This window comes from Neodiprion virginianus, chromosome 6, assembly GCF_021901495.1.
Source record: "Neodiprion virginianus isolate iyNeoVirg1 chromosome 6, iyNeoVirg1.1, whole genome shotgun sequence".
Taxonomy (NCBI): domain Eukaryota; kingdom Metazoa; phylum Arthropoda; class Insecta; order Hymenoptera; family Diprionidae; genus Neodiprion; species Neodiprion virginianus.
In genome coordinates this window covers 19,761,800-19,785,330 of record NC_060882.1, presented here as the reverse complement: position 1 = coordinate 19,785,330, position 23,531 = coordinate 19,761,800, and the positions used below count along the sequence as shown (strand labels likewise).

The 23,531-nt window shown below is 39.6% G+C and overlaps 1 protein-coding gene and 1 long non-coding RNA gene across 6 annotated transcripts in view; one reads left to right on the top strand and one right to left on the bottom strand.

The window, feature by feature from the left end:
• The window catches only part of LOC124308162 (M-phase inducer phosphatase-like), a 91,235-nt gene extending 82,434 nt beyond the window's left edge, over nt 1–8,801 (top strand). For 3 of the 4 annotated variants that reach the window (XM_046770579.1, XM_046770578.1, XM_046770581.1), the window contains exons 4-5: nt 4,995–5,187; nt 6,669–8,801. In XM_046770579.1, the coding sequence (XP_046626535.1) occupies nt 4,995–5,187; nt 6,669–8,039 (1,564 nt within the window). In that variant the 3' untranslated portion in view covers nt 8,040–8,801. Of the gene's footprint in view, nt 1–3,252; nt 3,469–4,994; nt 5,188–6,668 lie in introns of those variants that run through there. The other variant, XM_046770582.1, reaches the window with a different exon arrangement.
• On the bottom strand, nt 3,778–5,150 carry LOC124308167 (uncharacterized). Of its 2 annotated transcripts, none has more exons than XR_006908932.1 (2): nt 5,026–5,150; nt 3,778–4,909 (listed from the first exon to the last, which is right to left on the bottom strand). It is a non-coding gene; the product is annotated as an uncharacterized LOC124308167 (long non-coding RNA). The 2 variants fall into 2 exon arrangements; XR_006908933.1 differs by having other exon boundaries at nt 5,022–5,090.
• Nucleotides 8,802–23,531: the final 14,730 nt, after the last annotated feature.

Here is a 23,531-nt window from a genome sequence, read left to right as displayed (position 1 = left end):
TAATCATCGATGCAACGCGCAAGCGGTTTACGACGTTGCAAAATTTTCAGAATTTTCCTAATACAACCACCGCAGTTTGAACTACCGTTATAATTTCAAGGCTTGAGTTTGCTGCCCAAACTGGATAAAATCTTCCGATAATTCGAAACTGATAATTACTCGACCGTTAATTTAACCACTTGGAAAAGATTTCTGCAAATAGTTCTGGCGTTTAGATACGGAAATAGCTACATCGATAATTGTTCCAAATTATTGTTATAGTAAGGATAAACTAGTGAAAATTCTTATAGTTTAATACTTTATACAGATACAGCAAACGAAAAACTGTTTTTTAAACATTAATTCGAGTATTCGATTACGGCGGATAATCAGATACATTTTTTCAATTTCATCAATTGCACTTATTCTCTGCTGTTCTGCAATATCGCTGTAGAGAATTACATGCGAAGACAAGACTTTTACAGGGATCCTTGGAATTTTATTTCCCCTTTCTCACAATTGCTCCGAGACAGTCGGAATAGGTATACAAGAGAAAGAAAGAGAAAAGAAAAGGAAAAAAAGGAAGCGGAAGGGTTGCTCCAAATTTAACTCGCCCCTGTTCAACGGTACTCTATTCTTACCTTGAATTTATACCTGATATGTGCACAATTCACACATTAGGATCGAGTACCGAGAACCTTACAGTCGGAATTATATGTATGTCAACCTAAGTCTCCGTACATCGTCTCGGCAGACCGTGTATACTTCTTTTTCGCTAATTTCTAATCGATAAGACCGCTAATTATCTCTGTGAATTTTTTTTATCGAGAACATTACGCGATCACACAAATATGCTGCAGTGAAGCTGAAATTCAATTGCAGAAATAATCAGATGCAAGTACCGTCAGACCTTATAGAAAATTCATTTCTTCGCTGCAACTTATCGCGGATTATCAAACTACCGTCTGTATTTCATATCTAGTTTGAAGATATGTTGTTCGACACGAGGATATATGTGCTTTCGCCGAATATCTTCATCTTAAGGGGATACGTCAGTAAAATTGTAGAAATTGATAATTTTTACATAAATTTTCGATCACCAATTATTGGAAAAATTAGGTGGCTAACTTGTCAGATTGCAATTTCCACTGTAACTTTTGTTCCTTACGCTCCTCCAATAACTGTGGAATTTTTTCAGAATTTTACGACGAGAATTGTAACGCAAGGAGCTTTTCGAAAAACCACTGTTTGAAGTTATTTTAAATAATATCTAGCCACATATTGGACGTAACTGATTGAAACCGATTGGAAGCCACTTGTTTTATTGAGCTTTATTACAAGTTAAAATTTTGAGTAAATCTTAAAAAGTCTAGAGTTTCACTGACGTATTTCCTTAATTCGTCACTTATGATCTGCTTATAATACACAAAATACCCTGAGAAAATTTTTTTTGATGATGTATTATTAGTTGGTGAATTTTGAAAACCAGTATGAAATTTTGTAATACACTCGAGTACGAATCTAAGCGATGTAAAAATCCTGCGACGAAATATTTTACACACCAAGTGCAGTTATATGCAGTTCAATTTTCGGAATCGCGTGACGACGCTCGTTACCGTTTCATTCCGACGTTCACTTTCAGAAAATTTTTACGACACATTTGAATACACATAGTAAAAGTATGCATGTCTTGTGATAAATTGTCAGAAAAAAATCTTTAATCTGATAGACTTGAACCTGTAACAGCATCGCAGGAGAATTCCCAGAGTTCAACGAACTCCTAGAATATCAGGCGACTGGGTAAAATTTGGCGTGTGTGAGACATAGAGAGTGAGCGATAGGGGGGGGGGGGGGGAGGGAACAAGTTGGAATCCAACGATCGAGAGACAGAGGCTGGCTAAAAATTTGATTTTTCGCACTTTGTCGGTATTTCGGAGATCCAGCTACTACCCGTTTCGGGGATATTCTCGGTACATACATACCGTTTTGTACGTGCACACATGTATTCACGTATTAGAGGCGTATTACGATGCAGCGGCGCGCAGAGGAGTATGAGGACATAGAGGGAGGTATAAGATACCTGTCGTGTGAAAATCCCCGAAGAATGTGAGGGTGGTCCGGGAGATCAGGTGAAGCATTGTGATCAAAGAATGGAAAAACCGGGCCTCGAGTCGTCGTACCTGCTGCATCCTGAAGATTTTGGGCCCTTCGGGGATTCTTCTGTTCCCCGCCTCGCGGCTTTCTCGTACATCGTGCTTGGCGATATTCGCTCGCAAATTTGGCCGTATAGATTTGTAAAAAAAAATTTTAAAAAAAATAAGGGAAAATTCCCCGTATGTGATTAGAATAGCTTTGATTGGCCGAAGACGGGAAGAAATCGCTGCGTCAGACATCACCGAGCTCTGTCTCAAAAGATTTTGGAAATATACGACAAATGCATTCACGGATTTAACTCGGAATAATTCATGAGTGATTACGGGCTCGACCCGGTGATAGAAACGCGAGGCAGGCTTTCGGCCGATCGAATCGAATCGTGCCCGTAAGTAAATCGAATCCGTGAATCGTACGGTGTGCAAGCGGTTTTCGTGGTCTGCAACTATAATATCTAGGTGATAAAAATCTCTGCCTGCAACCGTGAACTTTGTGATCTCTCATGAATCGTGAGATAAGTTAGGTATATTTATGTATATAAGTCGAGCCTCGGGGTGCTGCAATTTTTGGTAAGTTCCTTCCGGTGCAGTTAAATTGTTTTTTTTTCTTCATCAAAACTATCTCTAACGATCGGGCAATAATTAAAACCATGTTTATCCGATGCGTCATGCGAATTGCTAACAATAAGTAAAATAATAAGACTTTGTACCCGATGACACATCGAATTACCCTCATCGAAATCCGGCCGTCGTTCGACCCTTCCGATTTTGGCCAGGCATTGATTTCGGAGATAATAGGGCCCAAGTATAATTAAATGGGACACATAAACGGCCCCCCAGAGCTTCGGCTCCTCGTCGCCGGTGCAGTTTCTGCTGTACCGAGGGGCTCCGTTGATACCTCGGAGGAAGGAGGGCCGACAGTCCTATCGCGGTAGGGAAAAGGTTTAGGCGGGACCTCCGCCGGCTCCCCATTGGCCCGCCCTTATCCCTACTTTCGGCTGTCGGGGCATATAAATACTCCCGGTTCCCGTCCACGAGACATCATTCGAGCTTCGGAGTTTGCTCAGTCAAGTGAGTTTCCTTCTAAGTGAGAAAGGTTGTCGTGTTGCGCCCGCAGTTTTCGAATTGTGTAGTCTTTCAGTTGTGCAGTGTGTAGTTCGAATACGTAAGTATTCTGACTACTCAAAGCGAAAAATAGTGAGAAATAAACAGACGAATATTGTTCAGTTATCAGTTTCTACAATTGTTTATTCTCGTTGTAACGGTGATTATAGTTTGTGTCAATGATGCATTGGCGAAAAGTTTCGGAATCGTCCTCGGAAATGTACGATTGCACAAGGTATATTATAAATTTGTAACAATATATATAACTAACATCTATTATATGTGCATGTATGTACCGTACCGTATATTACATGTTGCGGATACATTTATTCACGAGTCATACGAAATATTGTACGTATAATATTAAAATATTATAAAATTTTTACAAAACGTACAATGATCGGTTATAGAATCTCGATACCCTGGATTTACGCGTATTTATGAATGCATTGATCTCCGGGAAGCGATAAATCTGACCTTGTGTGAAAGAAAAGTAAAGTGAAGAAAATCGAGTTCACCGCTATTGCTAATTTTTTATTTTTTGTCCTTTCTTTTTATCATCTCGCGCCTCGATATTTATCGTCTATCGTCTCGTATTCTCTATATTTCGTTCGATCTTGCAGTTGCTTGTTATCAGATTATATACTAGCAGAAACTACATTTGTTGTCGCATAACATTTCTTCTTGGGTTATACCTGTTGCGGTAAATTTATTAAATAAAAAAAAAAAAGAAAAAAAATTGGAAAGATAGGAAATGTATCGAGACATTCGGTGTCGTCAACGATCAAATTGTCACCCTCGTGTCTTAAAGAGCGCTAGATGATAGCTAGACGTTAGTTAGTACAAAAAGTGATCGACACATCGTTGCTGGGTTCGCGCGCTAGTGTTCCTCTCGTCTCTCTCCCCTCCCCGTAATCGGCATATTTCTCTCTCTGGGTCGTCACTACCGTCGAGCTTGTTCTCAGTTGCCTGGAGTCGGCCAGTGGGAAGGGTGATATATACTAGTGAGAAGGCCTACACGAGAAACGATAAAAAGAGATGGTGAATTTTCAGTCGAGTCGAAGGAACCACGGAGTCTATTGATCGTAATAAGCAATATTTCCACAGTGTCGGTACGAGTTTTGTTCAAATTTAATCAACAGCAACAATTTTAACACCTTGCAATTGTGTAGAGTTCGCACTTTGGTTGTGTCTTGGATGTTTGATTTTTGAAATTTTTTTTTTTTTCATCTTCCAATTCTATCTCTGTTTAGTCGCTCTATTATTCGTAGACAGTTTTGTGATTCATAGCTTTATTATCTATTTATCCCTCTGTACGCACAAAAGCAGTGTAAAAATTTTTTCGTTTTCCCTGCCGCACAACGTTCACAATTTTATATCCGTAGTTTTTTTTCACCTTCTCTATTTGTCGTAGACTCCAAATTGTACTTTGTTTTTTTTCCCGAATTTTTGCACTTCTCGCTAGAAATCTACGCGGGTACATCAATTTATTATGAAATACGCAACACATTTGTGGTGACTGCTAGTAGTTTTAGCGCGCTTTTTCTTAGGTTATGTTAGGTTATGTTACACGGCTGCTCAGGAAGCACGCTGGGATTGACGATCAGAGTTTCTCTTTTTTTTCCTTTTTATATGGTTAATTCCATTTTGCACCGTAAGCGGGGTTCCGTTTGGCTCTGTAAAAATAATACTCCTTTTAAATCCAAGCTCAATTTCAAATGTTGAAGTAAATAAAACAGTGTTTTTTCAATCTATTTTCAGACTCTTCAAAAATGCCTTCAAACTCACTCACAGGACACATGAAGCGACCGTAAGACGATCGCTGGCCCGTCGCCTTGTTGGCATGACGTCGCAAGACCTTACCAACCCTGAAATAGTGCTGCCATCTTCCTCCGGCAAGGAGAACGGATTCGCACTCCGTAGATCCCAGACCTCCAAAAGTAGTCCTCGAAAGGTAAGAAAAATGATCTGTATTATCGATTTTACTTTGCCCGGGCTCGTTCAAACAACCAGTGAAAACGTCGCGTATTTTTTCCATTTCCTTCCGTCCCTATTTTGTCAGTTTCATAAGCGTAATAAGAGTTTCTATACGCAAAAAATTCGCTGTCAAAAATTAGCTCGTTTTTATCCCTCGTATGATGCGTTATTTTTCATTTTTTCAAGTTCTCCAAATATCGAATCAGTTATCAAAAAAAATTTTTGTCGGTAATTTATTACGCACAACTTGAAGTCTGCATCAGCTTTCGTGTAATGTATCATTTCTTATATAATATTTCTGCAAGCTATATTTGTATCTTGTCAAATCGATTAGATTAAAATTTCAAATGGAGCGTATAACCGTGAAATTTTATCGTCGTTATAAAAATTTAATTCGTTCAACGTGTTTCCTGTGCCTTTTTTTCTGCTTTCTTTATAATTCTACCCGTCGTTTTTATCCCATCAAGTATTTAAACGAGCTAATTGAGAACTGATAATATCTTGAAATCTCGATGAATCAATATCGATATTACCGTGACTGTACTTCTGTTCCGTTTTTACAACCACTTTCCGCCGAGATATCGTTGATTTATTTTATTTTATCGTTGTTGCACAGATATGCGCGTGTGTTCATCTCGAATCTGAATACATAATTTATTCACGGTCAATTAGCCGCCGTATCGTTGTCCACGTGCAGCATTATGCAGATATTTGGTGAAAAACCGTCGCGTGGCTGCAGCGTGAGCAAAGGCGTTTCATGTGTACAGCTGTCCCTTTAATTTGAAACGGTTTACGCACGGGCCGCAATAAACAAACATCCTCTATCAAATTTGCATTCGATCATAGATTCGAAATGTTGGGGAAGCGACACGCCAACTCGGAAGTATTATACCGATACAAAGATCTGACTCGCGATTATATACGTTCTTTCGACCGATGTGGATGCATTTTACACGTGCGATACGAGATCTCGAATGCTCACTGATTTTTCGATAATTTATTCAGCACCTTGCCCCAATCGCGCTGCTCATTCATTTCCGTCCGCATAGTATCACTCGGCATGCAAGGTTTGATTAAATAGGTACCGGGCTATTTCAGATTAACCGCTGTCGACGACGTGATTTTAGTATCGATTTCAGACCGGAAGTCAGGTAAACCGAATCGTAAATTTACACCCGACAAACTACTTCGAAAGGCTCTCATATCTTGTCGTCACAGCTTTCCTTACGGACGGTTCCATTAAGAATAAAATAATTACATATTTTGTACAATGAAAATTATAATTATTGAAGAAATTTATTTTCCATTTCAATCAGCCGAAGCCCTAAGACTTTTTCGTTTAATATTTTACCTTTTTGCAACAATGATATAAGACGTCTGTGAAATGCTAAGCAAACTTTGTAGATACGCATTGATTCAACGACATCTAACAATATTTGTTTATTATTTATTTTCTAGCTTCCCGCACCGGTAAAATCCCGTGCGCCTCTGGAGGATTGGGATCCGAACAGCCAGGACAGTGGATATGGGACGAATTATCCTGACAAGGATGACGTCAAATGTCAGGATCAGTTCAGGTTTGCGGAACCATTGGGTGTCGCTCCGAGACGTTCTTCCGCCGAGTCCGGAAGTCCGTTGCGATCCCCGCATAGATCACCGGTCAGAAACATCCGACCTCCGTTCTTCAACAGCCTTTCATCCGGCTCGGAAAGCATGGACGACGGTTTCACAGAGCTCGTCGACATGGAAAATCTGGACGAGGACACGCAGCTACCCTGCGGATTGTCATCGCTTCTCTCCGGTCAGATTATGGCCGAGAAGCCGACGGAGTCCGAGCTCACAACGCCGGAAGGCCGCCCGAAGCTTTCCATGCGGCGTTCGCTCTCTCTGCAGAACGAAAATGTCACACCTCAGAGCTCGAAGGTCAGATCCTGCCTGTTCAGATCTCCGACCGCGATATGCTCGGTGTCAAGATTATCCTTCGACGACAGCCCACGGATGAATTCGTCGCCCGTATCGCCGCCACCAAAATCGTTCAAGAGACCTGAACCACCGACAAACGCCAGCCCGGCATTCGTCAAGAGATCTAGGAAATCTAACAGCCTGCAGGATATATCGGAGAAAACTACCAGCCCACAGAAGCCGTCCCTTCAGAGATGCTTTTCGGAGACTGAGGCTCACGCTCTCATCAAATCTGCGATTCACAGAAGTACAACCGACGCCGATCTCACCGGAGATTTCAGCAAACAGTGCATACTTCCATTGGCCGAAGGACAGCACGAAGATCTTAAATCGATATCCTCGAGCACATTGGCGGCGCTGATTCGCGGAGAGTTCACCGATCGTGTAAGGTCTTTCAAGATTGTTGACTGCAGATATCCATACGAATTTGAAGGAGGCCACGTCGAAGGCGCCTTAAACCTCTTCAGCAAAGACATGATCGAACAACATCTACTCGAACCGTTGACGAATGTTCCGGAAATTCAATCGGACGCAGAAAAGCGGGACATCGTTGTTTTTCACTGTGAATTTTCCTGGGAAAGAGGACCAAATCTTTCCCGTTTCCTTCGCAACATAGACAGACAACGTAACAAGGAACACTATCCGGCGCTCCATTATCCAGAGGTATATCTCCTTCACGGTGGATATCAACAATTTTACAACCAGCAGAAGGAACTCTGCTCACCCCAGGGATACAGACCTATGCGGCATCCCGATCACGAAGCAGATTTGCGCCAGTTTCGCAGCAAGAGCAAGAGTTGGCAAGGTGAAAAATCGCGATTAAACAGTTCCTCTGCCCGTACTAATCTGAAGCGACTCGGTTTGTAGAGTTCTGTGACATTATAGCTTAATTCATAAAATAAATACGATATGTGATCTCGAGTGTGAATGTGTAAAAAATAAATAGCTGAGAATTAAAAAAATAAGTTTGAAGAGTTGGACTTCAAGTGCTGTTCTTTTTTTCTCGCTTCATATCTAGGGAAATATTAAATATATTTTCTAGATTTATGAAAATACCTGTTTTTGTACATATGATAAATTTTAAGTATACGCATATATATGTATATGAATGTGTGTGTGTGTGTACGTATGTATGTCTCCATATATAAATATACATGTATATATATATATAGTATCAAGCAAGTACAAGAAGCAAAATAAAACACCTAATACAGATCATTAATCACTCGTAGTAAAATATTGGAGATTAATTATAATGCGAACCGAAAAATTAAATATGTACATAAGATTATTACTGCCTCAATTTTAACGATGGCAAAAGCAATAGCCTGATTGTAGATGATGGCAAAAGCAATACAGCTGTACACAGGTGTCATGTTCACAAATTTTAATGCTTATATAAAATTGGGCAGGCATCCCACTGTACATATATGACACTACTCCGGATGCAGCTACTTTTCCTAAGTCCAAAAATGCGAAGAATTGAAACGAATCGCGGTATAGGTAGTCTTGGCATAACTTCGGTGAAAAATGCATTGATTACGAATCTAATTGAATTTCTGTATCAAGAATAGTGTTATATGGTGATGTATTATTAATCCTTCCATGAATATATTTTACAAAATTGAATATTTTTGTTCTCGTTTTTCCCCCAATTACTTGTTTCTCCCCCTTTTCTCTGGCCTGATCCATAAAACATATATGAACTGATTTCATAACATGTGCAGAGTTTTGAAAATCCTTTCTGTGGTTCTTTCCTCTCTCTTTCGCTCTTCTCTTATTCTGATACTCAAACTAAATGATTCCATTCTCACAGTTATCTTATAATGCGATAAGCGCTATTCTATGTAAGAATATAATTTCTAATCCTATAATATTTTCTTTAGATATTTATTGATCATGCTTTACTTCTTCCGCATCCCATCCAATATCCCTGTTGTAATCACGGCAGGAGTGTTGGTCATTTTCACTGAATTCTAGGCTCGTTTCTCCAATTATTCGTACTTCAGTGGATACATACAGAGATGCTTTGTGAAAGCCGAGATCATATAATTGAGAGAACCAGATTTCATTACATTCAGTGAATGATATCGCTAAAAAGATATTAAATGATAATTTGCCTGAGATGAGTGTCCCCATGGTAGAACGAATACTAGGTATGAGGTACAACATCGCGCGCACATCACCGATCCCACCAACGGTCGGTGGTTTTCAAATATGATAACATCGTTTCTTGAATAGCTGTATTTAATTGAGTCCTAAATTGAAATTAAAGTTGAATGCATGCAAAAAAATCATTTCGCAGAGATCATATATAAGTGATCCATTTTTAGTTTTTCAAGATCTACATGTGGAGAAAATATCCTTATCGGTAAGGCATTTTTTCATACATATATGTAATAGACTGGAGTAAGCATTCTGACACGTGAATTTTTCCAACCTAGATTTTCCAAGTTCATATTATAGATACTTAGTTATACGTCTTTGCCTAAAATTGTGCGAAAAACTTTTTTACTTGATCAGAAAGAAATAACAATATACCTAGTAGGATTGACGTAATTCTAACGTAATGTTTCTGCACTGTGAACATTTAAAAATTTACTCAAAGGTGAAGTTTTCCAACAGCGTATAACAAAAACGCGAATCCATATGAAATAGATATTTATCATTATATCATCGATTCAGAACAAAATTTCGGATAGAATCCCTTCTTGCAAGACCATTTCAAATGCTCAGTTCCTCAGCGTTAAAATTTCTAATGGCGGATATTTATACTTGTCAAATAACGACAAGCTTTCGGACTCACACTTTTCATGCTCATTGCAGCTGATATATCTTCAACAGTCCATTTTACTTTCGTTTTACCCTCGATCAAAACCGTGATTTGCATGGCAGTGGAAATCATTTTTTGTACGTAGTGATACTTTTTTTATCCTGTACAATGTTCACCCTTCCATTTTTTTAATCCACTTACTGTCCTGTGACTCGGTTCGTTATAATTTCTCGTTCAAATTGTCAATGATTTCTTAGTCACGAAATCTTTCGTTTTTCAGCTGTAACTTTTAGCCTTACTTTTTTATAATTTTTTTTTTTTTTTTGGCAAAAATTGTTGGTCCTAAATTTGATTTGTGTGACCTTGTCTAGACTAATTGAACCGAAAGGAACTTAGAAAACGCAGCAAAAAAGTCTAGCACCAACAGCAGAGAAATGATGGATAAAATCCTATGTTTTTCGTCTTTGACTTTTTGTACGTTGCTCACAGCGTGTTGGGACTGCGCTTAATCGATTTCTCTCGCAAAATTACGGCGAAATAGTGCATCAAAGAATTGATTCCATCACTTTTCAAATTCGCGAAAATTTTCGCCAAAAATGAAGACAGTTGCCCTAACGCAGATATTTACACTTGATTGATCGTCAGAATCGATTTGTATGATCCTGTCTCGACTAATTCGATCCCCAGGAAACGCTGCAATGTACCAATCAGAGCGTAGAACCATCAGCACATGTATAACGAAAAAAATCTCATTTTGTGAACGTATCTTTAATGCGTTGCTTGCGGCGTATTGGGACTGCACCTAATCGATTTCTCTTGCAAAATTACGTCGGAATAATGCATGAAAGAATTTATTCCAGCACTTTTCAAAATCGCGAAAATTTTCGCCAAAAATGCAAAGGGTTAGCTTTACCGTTGACTGAACAATATAAAGACAGTTGCCCTAATGGGCTTTGGTGTAACAGCCGAAAATCGTCGTGCGCTTGCGCTCCCTGAGATGTTCCAATGATAGAGTTGAGAACTTATTGCAGAACATCAGAGGGTTCCGGATTTCGACATGCTGCTGGCTGCATTCACCTTCCCAGTAACACTGTCTTCGCAGTGGTAAGCCCAAGCCAGTACTTAGCCTGTGTGTACTTACCGAGTTGTCGGCGATACAAGAAATTAATGAGAATAAATTTCTTCAAACATTCGTAGAAAAACAGTGATTTAATTAAAATATAGGTACCCGAGAGAAGAATGTTTACTTAAATCATGAATAATAGTAGATCAGATGTAATAACGAAGCAGAGACCTAAGAGTATACATGTATATTCGGTCCATGTACGATATTCATAAATATGATCTATTTACGATTAATACGTGATGCATTCTAAAAATTTTATAATTTTCCAGGAGACGAACTAGATTACCTACAACAATGCGTCTATAATATGAAAATAGAAGAATTGTTCATTTCGAAATGGGATTCTATTCGACACGCCCTCGATGTATTCCATAACATTAGTATTCATAATTATTCCAACAACTTTTCATTTGCTCTCTCGATCTTGAATTTTTGTAGGCATCGAATCGAAACGCTGTTTTAGCTAGTCGCAAGTGAAGTATCTACGTTGGGTAGGGAAGCAGAATTGTTTTTCGAAAAGTGTTCGGATGGAAAAATATTCAGAGTAACTGTAATACATCACGGATGCGCTAATTTTGATCGAGGTGATATGGATGCTCCGTATATGAGACAGTATTCAACGCAGCCTAGTGATTTAAAGACCTAAAAAGGTGATAGGGAGAGAAAGAACGAAGCTTCTTAACACTTCGAGTGTATTTTAACACACATTTGAAAAATAAGAGCAAAATTTTTCGTCGTCCAACTGTCGCAGAACGACAGCGTTATTAGCTGACCCGTTAACTGAAGGATATATCTTCAGTCAACGGCTGACCATCGAAGGGCCTGGCCGCTTGAGTCTGGAATCGGCAGGAGAGATAAAGTGCGTATTTCTTGTATGAAATGTGAAAACTAAAATCATTATACATCATATCATATCATCATACATCATACATCATACATCATACATCATACATCGTACATCACACATCATCATACATAGTATTCAAGGTCGAAACCAAAGTTTGGATGTCGGATGTTCAGAAAGTGAAGTCACCCAAATTTTTTTTTCTCTTGACGTAATCGATTTGAAATCGGCTAGCAGAATTCCTCAGTCTGGAAACAGCCGCGCAGTAGAGCGGACGGTTGAGAGTCGCGCTCCGCAAACTTCGAGTACCGGGTTCTCTACCTCCTCGATCCTGCTCTCCGGGTCCGCTACCTGGTGGAACTTGACTTTCAGGACAAGCGCTCCGTAGTTCTGGCTGTCCAGGTCCTTGACTAGTAATTGTAATTATATTTGATCTAAAATTTTTTAAACTTGTCACGTTAAAACAAAGTATTTCAATTCATTTTTCCCGCAAGGACAAATTCAGTAGCTATGAATGCGCTAATAGAATTCATGATGTTATAAATTGATTAATTGATTATATTATTACTCCTGCGATATTTTTGATACGTTCTTTTACTGAAGATATTTATTACTATTCCAGGTATATCCGTGGTGTTTATCGGTGGTTGTTGGAGGTGGTTGGCGATGGTTGGTGGCGGTCAGAGGTGAACGAGGAGGAGGACGAGGAAGACGAGGAGAACAAGATGGACGAGGAGGACGAGAATTTGTGCTCGGTGAGTAAAACACTTTTATAATATTTGATGGCAATTGTAATTATATTTTATATGAAATATCTCAAACTTGTCATGTTTACAATAAATTGTTTCAATTCATTTTTCACGCAAGCACATATTCAGTAGCTTTAAACGCGCTAATGAAATTTATTACATACTGATTAAATAATTAATTATAATAATACTTACATAATATTTTTGATGTGTTCTTAGTCTGAAAATATTTATTACTATTCTAGGTATAACCCGAGGTGGTTGGCGGTGGTTAAAGGTGGTCGCAGGTCGACGAGGAGGAGGACGAGGAAGACTAGGAGAAGAAGGTGGCTGAGGATTTGTGCTCGGTGGGTAAATCACTTTTATAATATTTGATGGCAATTGAAATTATGTTTTATAATACAATTTTTATATAATATATAAATATAATTTTTAATATTCCAAACTTGTCATGTTTACATTGAATTATTCCGATTCATTTTTCCGCAAGCACATATTCAGTAGCTATCAATGCGCTGAAATAATTTATTACATTATTAATTAATTAATTACATTAATCCTTACACAATATTTTCGATTTGTTCCTATACTGAAATAATTTATTACTATTCCAGGTATAACCCGAGGTGGTTGGCGGTGGTTGGAGGTGGTCGAGCTGGTCGAGCTGGACGAGGTGGAGGACGAGGATTCGTGCTCGGTGAGTTTGACATTTTTACAATATTTGACGAAGTAGAATCAGCATCAGGAGTAGGATCAGGGGAAGATGTAGAAATAGGAGTAGAAGTAGGAGTAGTGGTAGGAATAGGACTCGGAGTAGGAATATGAGTAGAAGTAGGAATAGTAGGAGTAAGAGTGGGATTAGGAGTAGGAGTAGGAGTAGGAGCAGAAGTAGGTAGGGCGGGGTGGAACGTGAGAGGGGCGGGGAGGGGCGGGAAGGGGATATTGTCATATCAAGTTATCAGTAATAAGCAATTGCGGGTAAAATATTAGCTTACTTTATATATTAATTAATAAGTAATAATTAATATTCATTGTTGGTATATAAGTTCTGGCAACGTACCTACTTTCTGTAAGAGATGTTGAAGATTTTCAACATAATTATGTTTCAGTTCTGTGCCCCACCTAGTGATCCACTAGTACATATCCTCCGACGTGACATCGCTGTGCTACGTATAAAGAAGAAAAGATTTATTAAGATGCAGATTGCTCCTCTCTTCTTGCCATTGTGCTTTCAGCCATTGTTGTGCTGTGTGTTTAAAATTTAGGACAGTATATAATATAGAATAACAGGTACAGCTACGAATATAGCACTACAATAAATCTTATAGAAATGAGCTCTCGTTGAGATTTCTCTGTATTTATAACTCGACGCGAGAAGGCAAAAATCAATGTAATGCCATCTGTAAGGTAATTGGACTCGTATTTGCACTACGAGAACTCGTTGGGCATTTTGCGGTGAAGTTTGAAAAATTGTTGTACAAGAAATTAAATAACTATAAAAATGGATAAAAAATATTATCTCTAATAGTGAATGTAGCTAATACAGCTTTAACCGTATATTGATTATGTTAATGATCTATTGTGACAAGATCGGAATTAGATAAGCTCTCTAAATACTCTTTTCTAGTCTATTAATTTATATCATGTATATGTAAATGTATATTTCTTCAGTTTATACAATCACTGCACTAGGATTACCCTTGCCACGTTTTATGGTGCGCTTGTGTAATTTGTATATTATTAACCTTACGTTTTACTCTATTTGCGACAAGTTGTGAGTGTTTCTAATTTTTTGGCAATTATTTATGTACATGTATGTGTATATATGTATGTGTATATAAATATATACATAGGCATGTGTACATACATATATACACATGTTTAAAACTACATTTTTACAATAAACACAGAGGTTTTAGTATATTCGCATACGGATTTCTGTGTATAGGTATACTTGAACTAAAATATCCTTCTCCCTAATACGGAGTTGTTCGTAATTCGCATTTGTTCTTGTAACCCAATGTCCTACATACGATGGCAAAAATCTAGATCCAACTTAACTGAGTCTCAAAGCCCTGTTGACATAAGAGCAGCTATTCGATAGAAATTATAGTTTATAGTTTACACAGCCCATTGCATGATATTTCATTATAAATACATATGTTTCAATGTATTTAGGAATAATTTATCAAATATACAGAGGTCATGTGCAAATAATAAATGAATTCGACCGCAGTTTGATGTATTCATTAAAGCTTCAACAATAAATTTTCAGCTTTGTTACTTCTTTTATTTTATTATGGATAATCAAAAACATTTCCAACTGTTCGTACTGTGGAAGCATGGGGATTAAACCAAATGTAGCAAAAGATTAGAAACAGTGTATGTAGAGTACGGGTATTTTTCTAATAATGCAAACACGTGCCGCTACCTTAGTTTTGACATATCTAGAATACCACGCCTTGCGAATTAGCTTTCCAGACAGAGATGAATGATGAATTTTAAGGACTGCATTATCGTTGTTGAATATTCTATGCCTCATGGGAAAAGAAAATCTGTAACGATAAAATTGATGCACCGGATCATCGTCGACTTTAACTTTTGAAATGTCCTACCATTTCCGAACACCTCCAACCATCCTATTTACCTATATTACTAGATTAGCTATGATATGAAAAGAAAAGAATTATATTATTCACTTCGAAATGGCATTCTATTCGACACGCGCTCGATGTATTCCATAACATTAGTATTCATAATTATTCCAACAACTTTTCATTTGCTCTCTCGATCTTGAATTTTCGTAGGCATATAATCGAAACGCTGTTCTAGCTAGTCGAGAGTGAAGTATCTACGTTGGGTAGAGAAGCAGAATTGTTTTTCGAAAAGTATTCGGATGGAAAAAAATTCAGAGTAACTGTAATACATCACGGATGCACTAATTTTGAACGAGATAAAATGGATTCTCCGTATATGAGACAGTATTTAAAGCAGCCTAGTGATTTAAAGACCTAGAAAGGTGATAGGGAGAGAAAGAACGAAGCTTCTTAACACTTCGAGTGTATTTTAACACACATTTGAAAGATACGAGCAAAATTTTTCATCATCCAACTGTCGCAGAATGGCAGCGTTATCAGCTGACCCGTTAACCGAAGGATATATCTTAAGTCAACGGCTGACCATCGAAGGGCCTGGCCGCTTGAGTCTGGAATCGGCAGGAGAGATAAAGTGCGTATTTCTTGTATGAAATGTGGAAACTAAAATCATTATACATCATACATCATACATCATACATCATCATACCTAGTATTACAGTTCGAAACCAAAGTTTGAATTTTCGGATGTTCGGAAAGTGACGTCACCAATCTAAAATCGGCCAGCCGAGTTCCTCAGTCTGGTAACAACCGCGCAGTAGAGCGGACGGTTGAGAGTCGCGCTCCGCAAACTTCGAGTACCGGGTTCTCAACCTCTCGGATCCCGCGCTTCGGGTCCGCTACGTATTTCGAGCACCGGGTTCTCAACCTCGCGGATCCCGCGCTTCGGGTCCGCTACGCGGTGAAACTCGACTTCCAGGATAAGCGCTCCGTGGTTCCTCGTTCATGTTTACAATAAATTATTTCAATTCGTTTTTCGCGCAACCCCAAATTCGGTACCTGTCAGTCCGCTAATAAAATTTCTCGACTTCCAGGATAAGCGATCCGTGGTTCCTGGTTCACGTATACAATAAATTATTTCAATTCGTTTTTCGCGCAACCCCAAATTCGGTACCTGTCAGTCCGCTAATAAAATTTCTCGACTTCCAGGATAAGCGATCCGTGGTTCCTGGTTCATCTTTACAATAAATTATTTCAATTCGTTTTTCGCGCAACCCCAAATTCGGTACCTGTCAGTCCGCTAATAAAATTTCTCGACTTCCAGGATAAGCGATCCGTGGTTCCTGGTTCATCTTTACAATAAATTATTTCAATTCGTTTTTCGCGCAACCCCAAATTCGGTACCTGTCAGTCCGCTAATAAAATTTCTCGACTTCCAGGATAAGCGCTCCGTGGTTCCTGGTTCACGTATACAATAAATTATTTCAATTCGTTTTTCGCGCAATCCCAAATTCGGTAGCTGTCAGTCCGCTAATAAAATTTCTCGACTTCCAGGATAAGCGATCCGTGGTTCCTGGTTCATCTTTACAATAAATTATTTCAATTCGTTTTTCGCGCAACCCCAAATTCGGTACCTGTCAGTCCGCTAATAAAATTTCTCGACTTCCGGGATAAGCGATCCGTGGTTCCTGGTTCATCTTTACAATAAATTATTTCAATTCGTTTTTCGCGCAATCCCAAATTCGGTAGCTGTCAGTCCGCTAATAAAATTTCTCGACTTCCAGGATAAGCGATCCGTGGTTCCTGGTTCATCTTTACAATAAATTATTTCAATTCGTTTTTCGCGCAACCCCAAATTCGGTACCTGTCAGTCCGCTAATAAAATTTCTCGACTTCCAGGATAAGCGCTCCGTGGTTCCTGGTTCACGTATACAATAAATTATTTCAATTCGTTTTTCGCGCAATCCCAAATTCGGTACCTGTCAGTCCGCTAATAAAATTTCTCGACTTCCGGGATAAGCGATCCGTGGTTCCTGGTTCATCTTTACAATAAATTATTTCAATTCGTTTTTCGCGCAACCCCAAATTCGGTACCTGTCAGTCCGCTAATAAAATTTCTCGACTTCCAGGATAAGCGCTCCGTGGTTCCTGGTTCACGTATACAATAAATTATTTCAATTCGTTTTTCGCGCAATCCCAAATTCGGTACCTGTCAGTCCGCTAATAAAATTTCTCGACTTCCGGGATAAGCGATCCGTGGTTCCTGGTTCATCTTTACAATAAATTATTTCAATTCGTTTTTCGCGCAATCCCAAATTCGGTAGCTGTCAGTCCGCTAATAAAATTTCTCGACTTCCGGGATAAGCGCTCCGTGGTTCCTGGTTCACGTATACAATAAATTATTTTAATTCGTTTTTCGCGCAACCCCAAATTCGGTACCTGTCAGTCCGCTAATAAAATTTCTCGACTTCCAGGATAAGCGATCCGTGGTTCCTGGTTCATCTTTACAATAAATTATTTCAATTCGTTTTTCGCGCAACCCCAAATTCGGTACCTGTCAGTCCGCTAATAAAATTTCTCGACTTCCAGGATAAGCGATCCGTGGTTCCTGGTTCATCTTTACAATAAATTATTTCAATTCGTTTTTCGCGCAACCCCAAATTCGGTACCTGTCAGTCCGCTAATAAAATTTCTCGACTTCCAGGATAAGCGATCCGTGGTTCCTGGTTCACGTATACAATAAATTATTTCAATTCGTTTTTCGCGCAACTCCAAATTCGGTACCTGTCAGTCCGCTAATAAAATTTTTGACTTCCGGGATAAGCGATCCGTGGTTCCAGGTTCATCTTTACAATAAATTATTTCAATTCGTTTTTCGCGCAACCCCAAATTCGGTACCTGTCAGTCCGCTGATAAAATTTCTCGACTTCCAGGATAAGCGCTCCGTGGTTCCTGGTTCACGTATACAATAAATTATTTTAATTCGTTTTTCGCGCAACCCCAAATTCGGTACCTGTCAGTCCGCTAATAAAATTTCTATAACTTTACAATCTTCTCATAATCTTTTTGGTAAAATATATCGATAGAAAAATTGTATTAAACCTTACACGGTATTTTTAATTTGTTCTCATGCTGAAAATATTTATTAGCATTCGAGGTATAACCTGAGGTGGTTGAAGGTGGTCGGAGGTGGACGAGGAGGAGGACGAGGAGGACGAGGATTTGCACTGGGTGAGTAAAACACTTTTATAATATTTGATGGCAATTGTAATTATATTTCATCTGAAATATTACAAACTTGTCACGTTTACAATAAATTGTTTCAATTCATTTTTCGTGCAAGCACATATTCAGTAGCTATGAATAATCTTATACAATTTATTATATTATTAATCAATTAATTAATATTCTTATAATATTTAATGGCAATTGTAATTATATTTCATCTGAAATATTACAAACTTGTCACGTTTACAATAAATTATTTCAATTCATTTTTCGTGCAAGCACATATTCAGTAGCTATGAATAATCTTGTACAATTTATTATATTATTAATTAATTGATTAATTACATTAATCCTTACACAATATTTTTGATGTGTTCCTATACTAAAAATATTCATTACTATTCCAGGTATCACCAGAGGTGGTCGGAGGTGGACGAGGAGGAGGACGAGCTGGACGAGGAGGAGGACCAGGTGGACGAGGAGGAGGCGGGGTGGGTCGTGGGAGAGGACCTCTCCTCTCCTCAGAGGAGAGGAGGGGGAGGGGTGGGTCGTGGGAGAGGACATCTCCTCTCCTCAGAGGAGAGGAGGGGGAGGGGCAGGGAGGGGGGAGAGGTGGGCGGGGAGGGGGAAGGGTCGGGAAGGGAAGGGAAGGGAAGGGAAGGGAGGGAGGGCAGGAGGGAGGGAGGGCGGGAGGGCGGGAGGGAGGGAGGGCGGGAGGGCGGGAGGGAGGGAGGGAGAGAGTGGAGAACGGATGTCGATGCGAGCCGTTAGAGTTAATAAAGCAGTACACCCCCCCCCTCTTGCGCCCACCCGCCCTCCCGCCCTCCCTCCCTCCCTCCCGCCCTCCCTCCCTCTCTCCCGCCCTCCCTCCCCCTTCCCTTCCCTCCCCTTCCCTTCCCTTCCCCCTCACCGCCCACCTCTCCCCCTTCCCTGCCCCTCCCCCTCCTCTCCTCTGAGGAGAGGAGATGTCCTCTCCCACGACCCACCCCTTCCCCTCCTCTCCTCTGAGGAGAGGAGAGGTCCTCTCCCACGACCCACCCCGCCTCATCCTCGTCCACCTGGTCCTCCTCCTCGTCCAGCTCGTCCTCCTCCTCGTCCACCTCCGACCACCTCTGGTGATATCTGGAATAGTAATGAATATTTTTAGTATAGGAACACATCAAAAATATTGTGTAAGGATTAATGTAATTAATCAATTAATTAATAATATAATAAATTGTACAAGATTATTCATAGCTACTGAATATGTGCTTGCTCGAAAAATGAATTGAAATAATTTATTGTAAACGTGACAAGTTTGTAATATTTCAGATGAAATATAATTACAATTGCCATTAAATATTATAAGAATATTAATTAATTGATTAATAATATAATAAATTGTATAAGATTATTCATAGCTACTGAATATGTGCTTGCACGAAAAATGAATTGAAATAATTTATTGTAAACGTGACAAGTTTGTAATATTTCAGATGAAATATAATTACAATTGCCATCAAATATTATAAAAGTGTTTTACTCACCCAGCACAAATCCTCGTCCTCCTCGTCCTCCTCCTCGTCCACCTCCGACCACCTTCAACCACCTCAGGTTATACCTCGAATGCTAATAAATATTTTCAGCATGAGAACAAATCAAAAATACCGTGTAAGGTTTAATATAATTTTTTTATCGATATATTTTACCAAAAAGATTATGAGAAGATTGTAAAGTTATAGAAATTTTATTAGCGGACTGACAGGTACCGAATTTGGGGTTGCGCGAAAAACGAATTGAAATAATTTATTGTATACGTGAACCAGGAACCACGGAGCGCTTATCCTGGAAGTCGAGAAATTTTATTAGCGGACTGACAGGTACCGAATTTGGGGTTGCGCGAAAAACGAATTGAAATAATTTATTGTAAAGATGAACCAGGAACCACGGATCGCTTATCCTGGAAGTCGAGAAATTTTATTAGCGGACTGACAGCTACCGAATTTGGGATTGCGCGAAAAACGAATTGAAATAATTTATTGTAAAGATGAACCAGGAACCACGGATCGCTTATCCCGGAAGTCGAGAAATTTTATTAGCGGACTGACAGGTACCGAATTTGGGATTGCGCGAAAAACGAATTGAAATAATTTATTGTATACGTGAACCAGGAACCACGGAGCGCTTATCCTGGAAGTCGAGAAATTTTATTAGCGGACTGACAGGTACCGAATTTGGGGTTGCGCGAAAAACGAATTGAAATAATTTATTGTAAAGATGAACCAGGAACCACGGATCGCTTATCCCGGAAGTCGAGAAATTTTATTAGCGGACTGACAGGTACCGAATTTGGGATTGCGCGAAAAACGAATTGAAATAATTTATTGTATACGTGAACCAGGAACCACGGAGCGCTTATCCTGGAAGTCGAGAAATTTTATTAGCGGACTGACAGGTACCGAATTTGGGGTCGCGCGAAAAACGAATTGAAATAATTTATTGTAAAGATGAACCAGGAACCACGGATCGCTTATCCTGGAAGTCGAGAAATTTTATTAGCGGACTGACAGCTACCGAATTTGGGATTGCGCGAAAAACGAATTGAAATAATTTATTGTAAAGATGAACCAGGAACCACGGATCGCTTATCCCGGAAGTCGAGAAATTTTATTAGCGGACTGACAGGTACCGAATTTGGGATTGCGCGAAAAACGAATTGAAATAATTTATTGTATACGTGAACCAGGAACCACGGAGCGCTTATCCTGGAAGTCGAGAAATTTTATTAGCGGACTGACAGGTACCGAATTTGGGGTTGCGCGAAAAACGAATTGAAATAATTTATTGTAAAGATGAACCAGGAACCACGGATCGCTTATCCTGGAAGTCGAGAAATTTTATTAGCGGACTGACAGGTACCGAATTTGGGGTTGCGCGAAAAACGAATTGAAATAATTTATTGTAAAGATGAACCAGGAACCACGGATCGCTTATCCTGGAAGTCGAGAAATTTTATTAGCGGACTGACAGCTACCGAATTTGGGATTGCGCGAAAAACGAATTGAAATAATTTATTGTAAAGATGAACCAGGAACCACGGATCGCTTATCCCGGAAGTCGAGAAATTTTATTAGCGGACTGACAGGTACCGAATTTGGGATTGCGCGAAAAACGAATTGAAATAATTTATTGTATACGTGAACCAGGAACCACGGAGCGCTTATCCTGGAAGTCGAGAAATTTTATTAGCGGACTGACAGGTACCGAATTTGGGGTCGCGCGAAAAACGAATTGAAATAATTTATTGTAAAGATGAACCAGGAACCACGGATCGCTTATCCTGGAAGTCGAGAAATTTTATTAGCGGACTGACAGCTACCGAATTTGGGATTGCGCGAAAAACGAATTGAAATAATTTATTGTAAAGATGAACCAGGAACCACGGATCGCTTATCCCGGAAGTCGAGAAATTTTATTAGCGGACTGACAGGTACCGAATTTGGGATTGCGCGAAAAACGAATTGAAATAATTTATTGTATACGTGAACCAGGAACCACGGAGCGCTTATCCTGGAAGTCGAGAAATTTTATTAGCGGACTGACAGGTACCGAATTTGGGGTCGCGCGAAAAACGAATTGAAATAATTTATTGTAAAGATGAACCAGGAACCACGGATCGCTTATCCTGGAAGTCGAGAAATTTTATTAGCGGACTGACAGCTACCGAATTTGGGATTGCGCGAAAAACGAATTGAAATAATTTATTGTATACGTGAACCAGGAACCACGGAGCGCTTATCCTGGAAGTCGAGAAATTTTATTAGCGGACTGACAGGTACCGAATTTGGGGTTGCGCGAAAAACGAATTGAAATAATTTATTGTAAAGATGAACCAGGAACCACGGATCGCTTATCCTGGAAGTCGAGAAATTTTATTAGCGGACTGACAGGTACCGAATTTGGGGTTGCGCGAAAAACGAATTAAAATAATTTATTGTATACGTGAACCAGGAACCACGGAGCGCTTATCCTGGAAGTCGAGAAATTTTATTAGCGGACTGACAGGTACCGAATTTGGGGTTGCGCGAAAAACGAATTGAAATAATTTATTGTAAAGATGAACCAGGAACCACGGATCGCTTATCCTGGAAGTCGAGAAATTTTATTAGCGGACTGACAGGTACCGAATTTGGGGTTGCGCGAAAAACGAATTAAAATAATTTATTGTATACGTGAACCAGGAACCACGGAGCGCTTATCCTGGAAGTCGAGAAATTTTATTAGCGGACTGACAGGTACCGAATTTGGGGTTGCGCGAAAAACGAATTGAAATAATTTATTGTAAAGATGAACCAGGAACCACGGATCGCTTATCCTGGAAGTCGAGAAATTTTATTAGCGGACTGACAGGTACCGAATTTGGGGTTGCGCGAAAAACGAATTGAAATAATTTATTGTAAAGATGAACCAGGAACCACGGATCGCTTATCCTGGAAGTCGAGAAATTTTATTAGCGGACTGACAGGTACCGAATTTGGGGTTGCGCGAAAAACGAATTGAAATAATTTATTGTATACGTGAACCAGGAACCACGGATCGCTTATCCTGGAAGTCGAGAAATTTTATTAGCGGACTGACAGGTACCGAATTTGGGGTTGCGCGAAAAACGAATTGAAATAATTTATTGTAAACATGAACGAGGAACCACGGAGCGCTTATCCTGGAAGTCGAGTTTCACCGCGTAGCGGACCCGAAGCGCGGGATCCGGGAGGTTGAGAACCCGGTGCTCGAAATACGTAGCGGACCCGAAGCGCGGGATCCGAGAGGTTGAGAACCCGGTACTCGAAGTTTGCGGAGCGCGACTCTCAACCGTCCGCTCTACTGCGCGGTTGTTACCAGACTGAGGAACTCGGCTGGCCGATTTTAGATTGGTGACGTCACTTTCCGAACATCCGAAAATTCAAACTTTGGTTTCGAACTGTAATACTAGGTATGATGATGTATGATGTATGATGTATGATGTATAATGATTTTAGTTTCCACATTTCATACAAGAAATACGCACT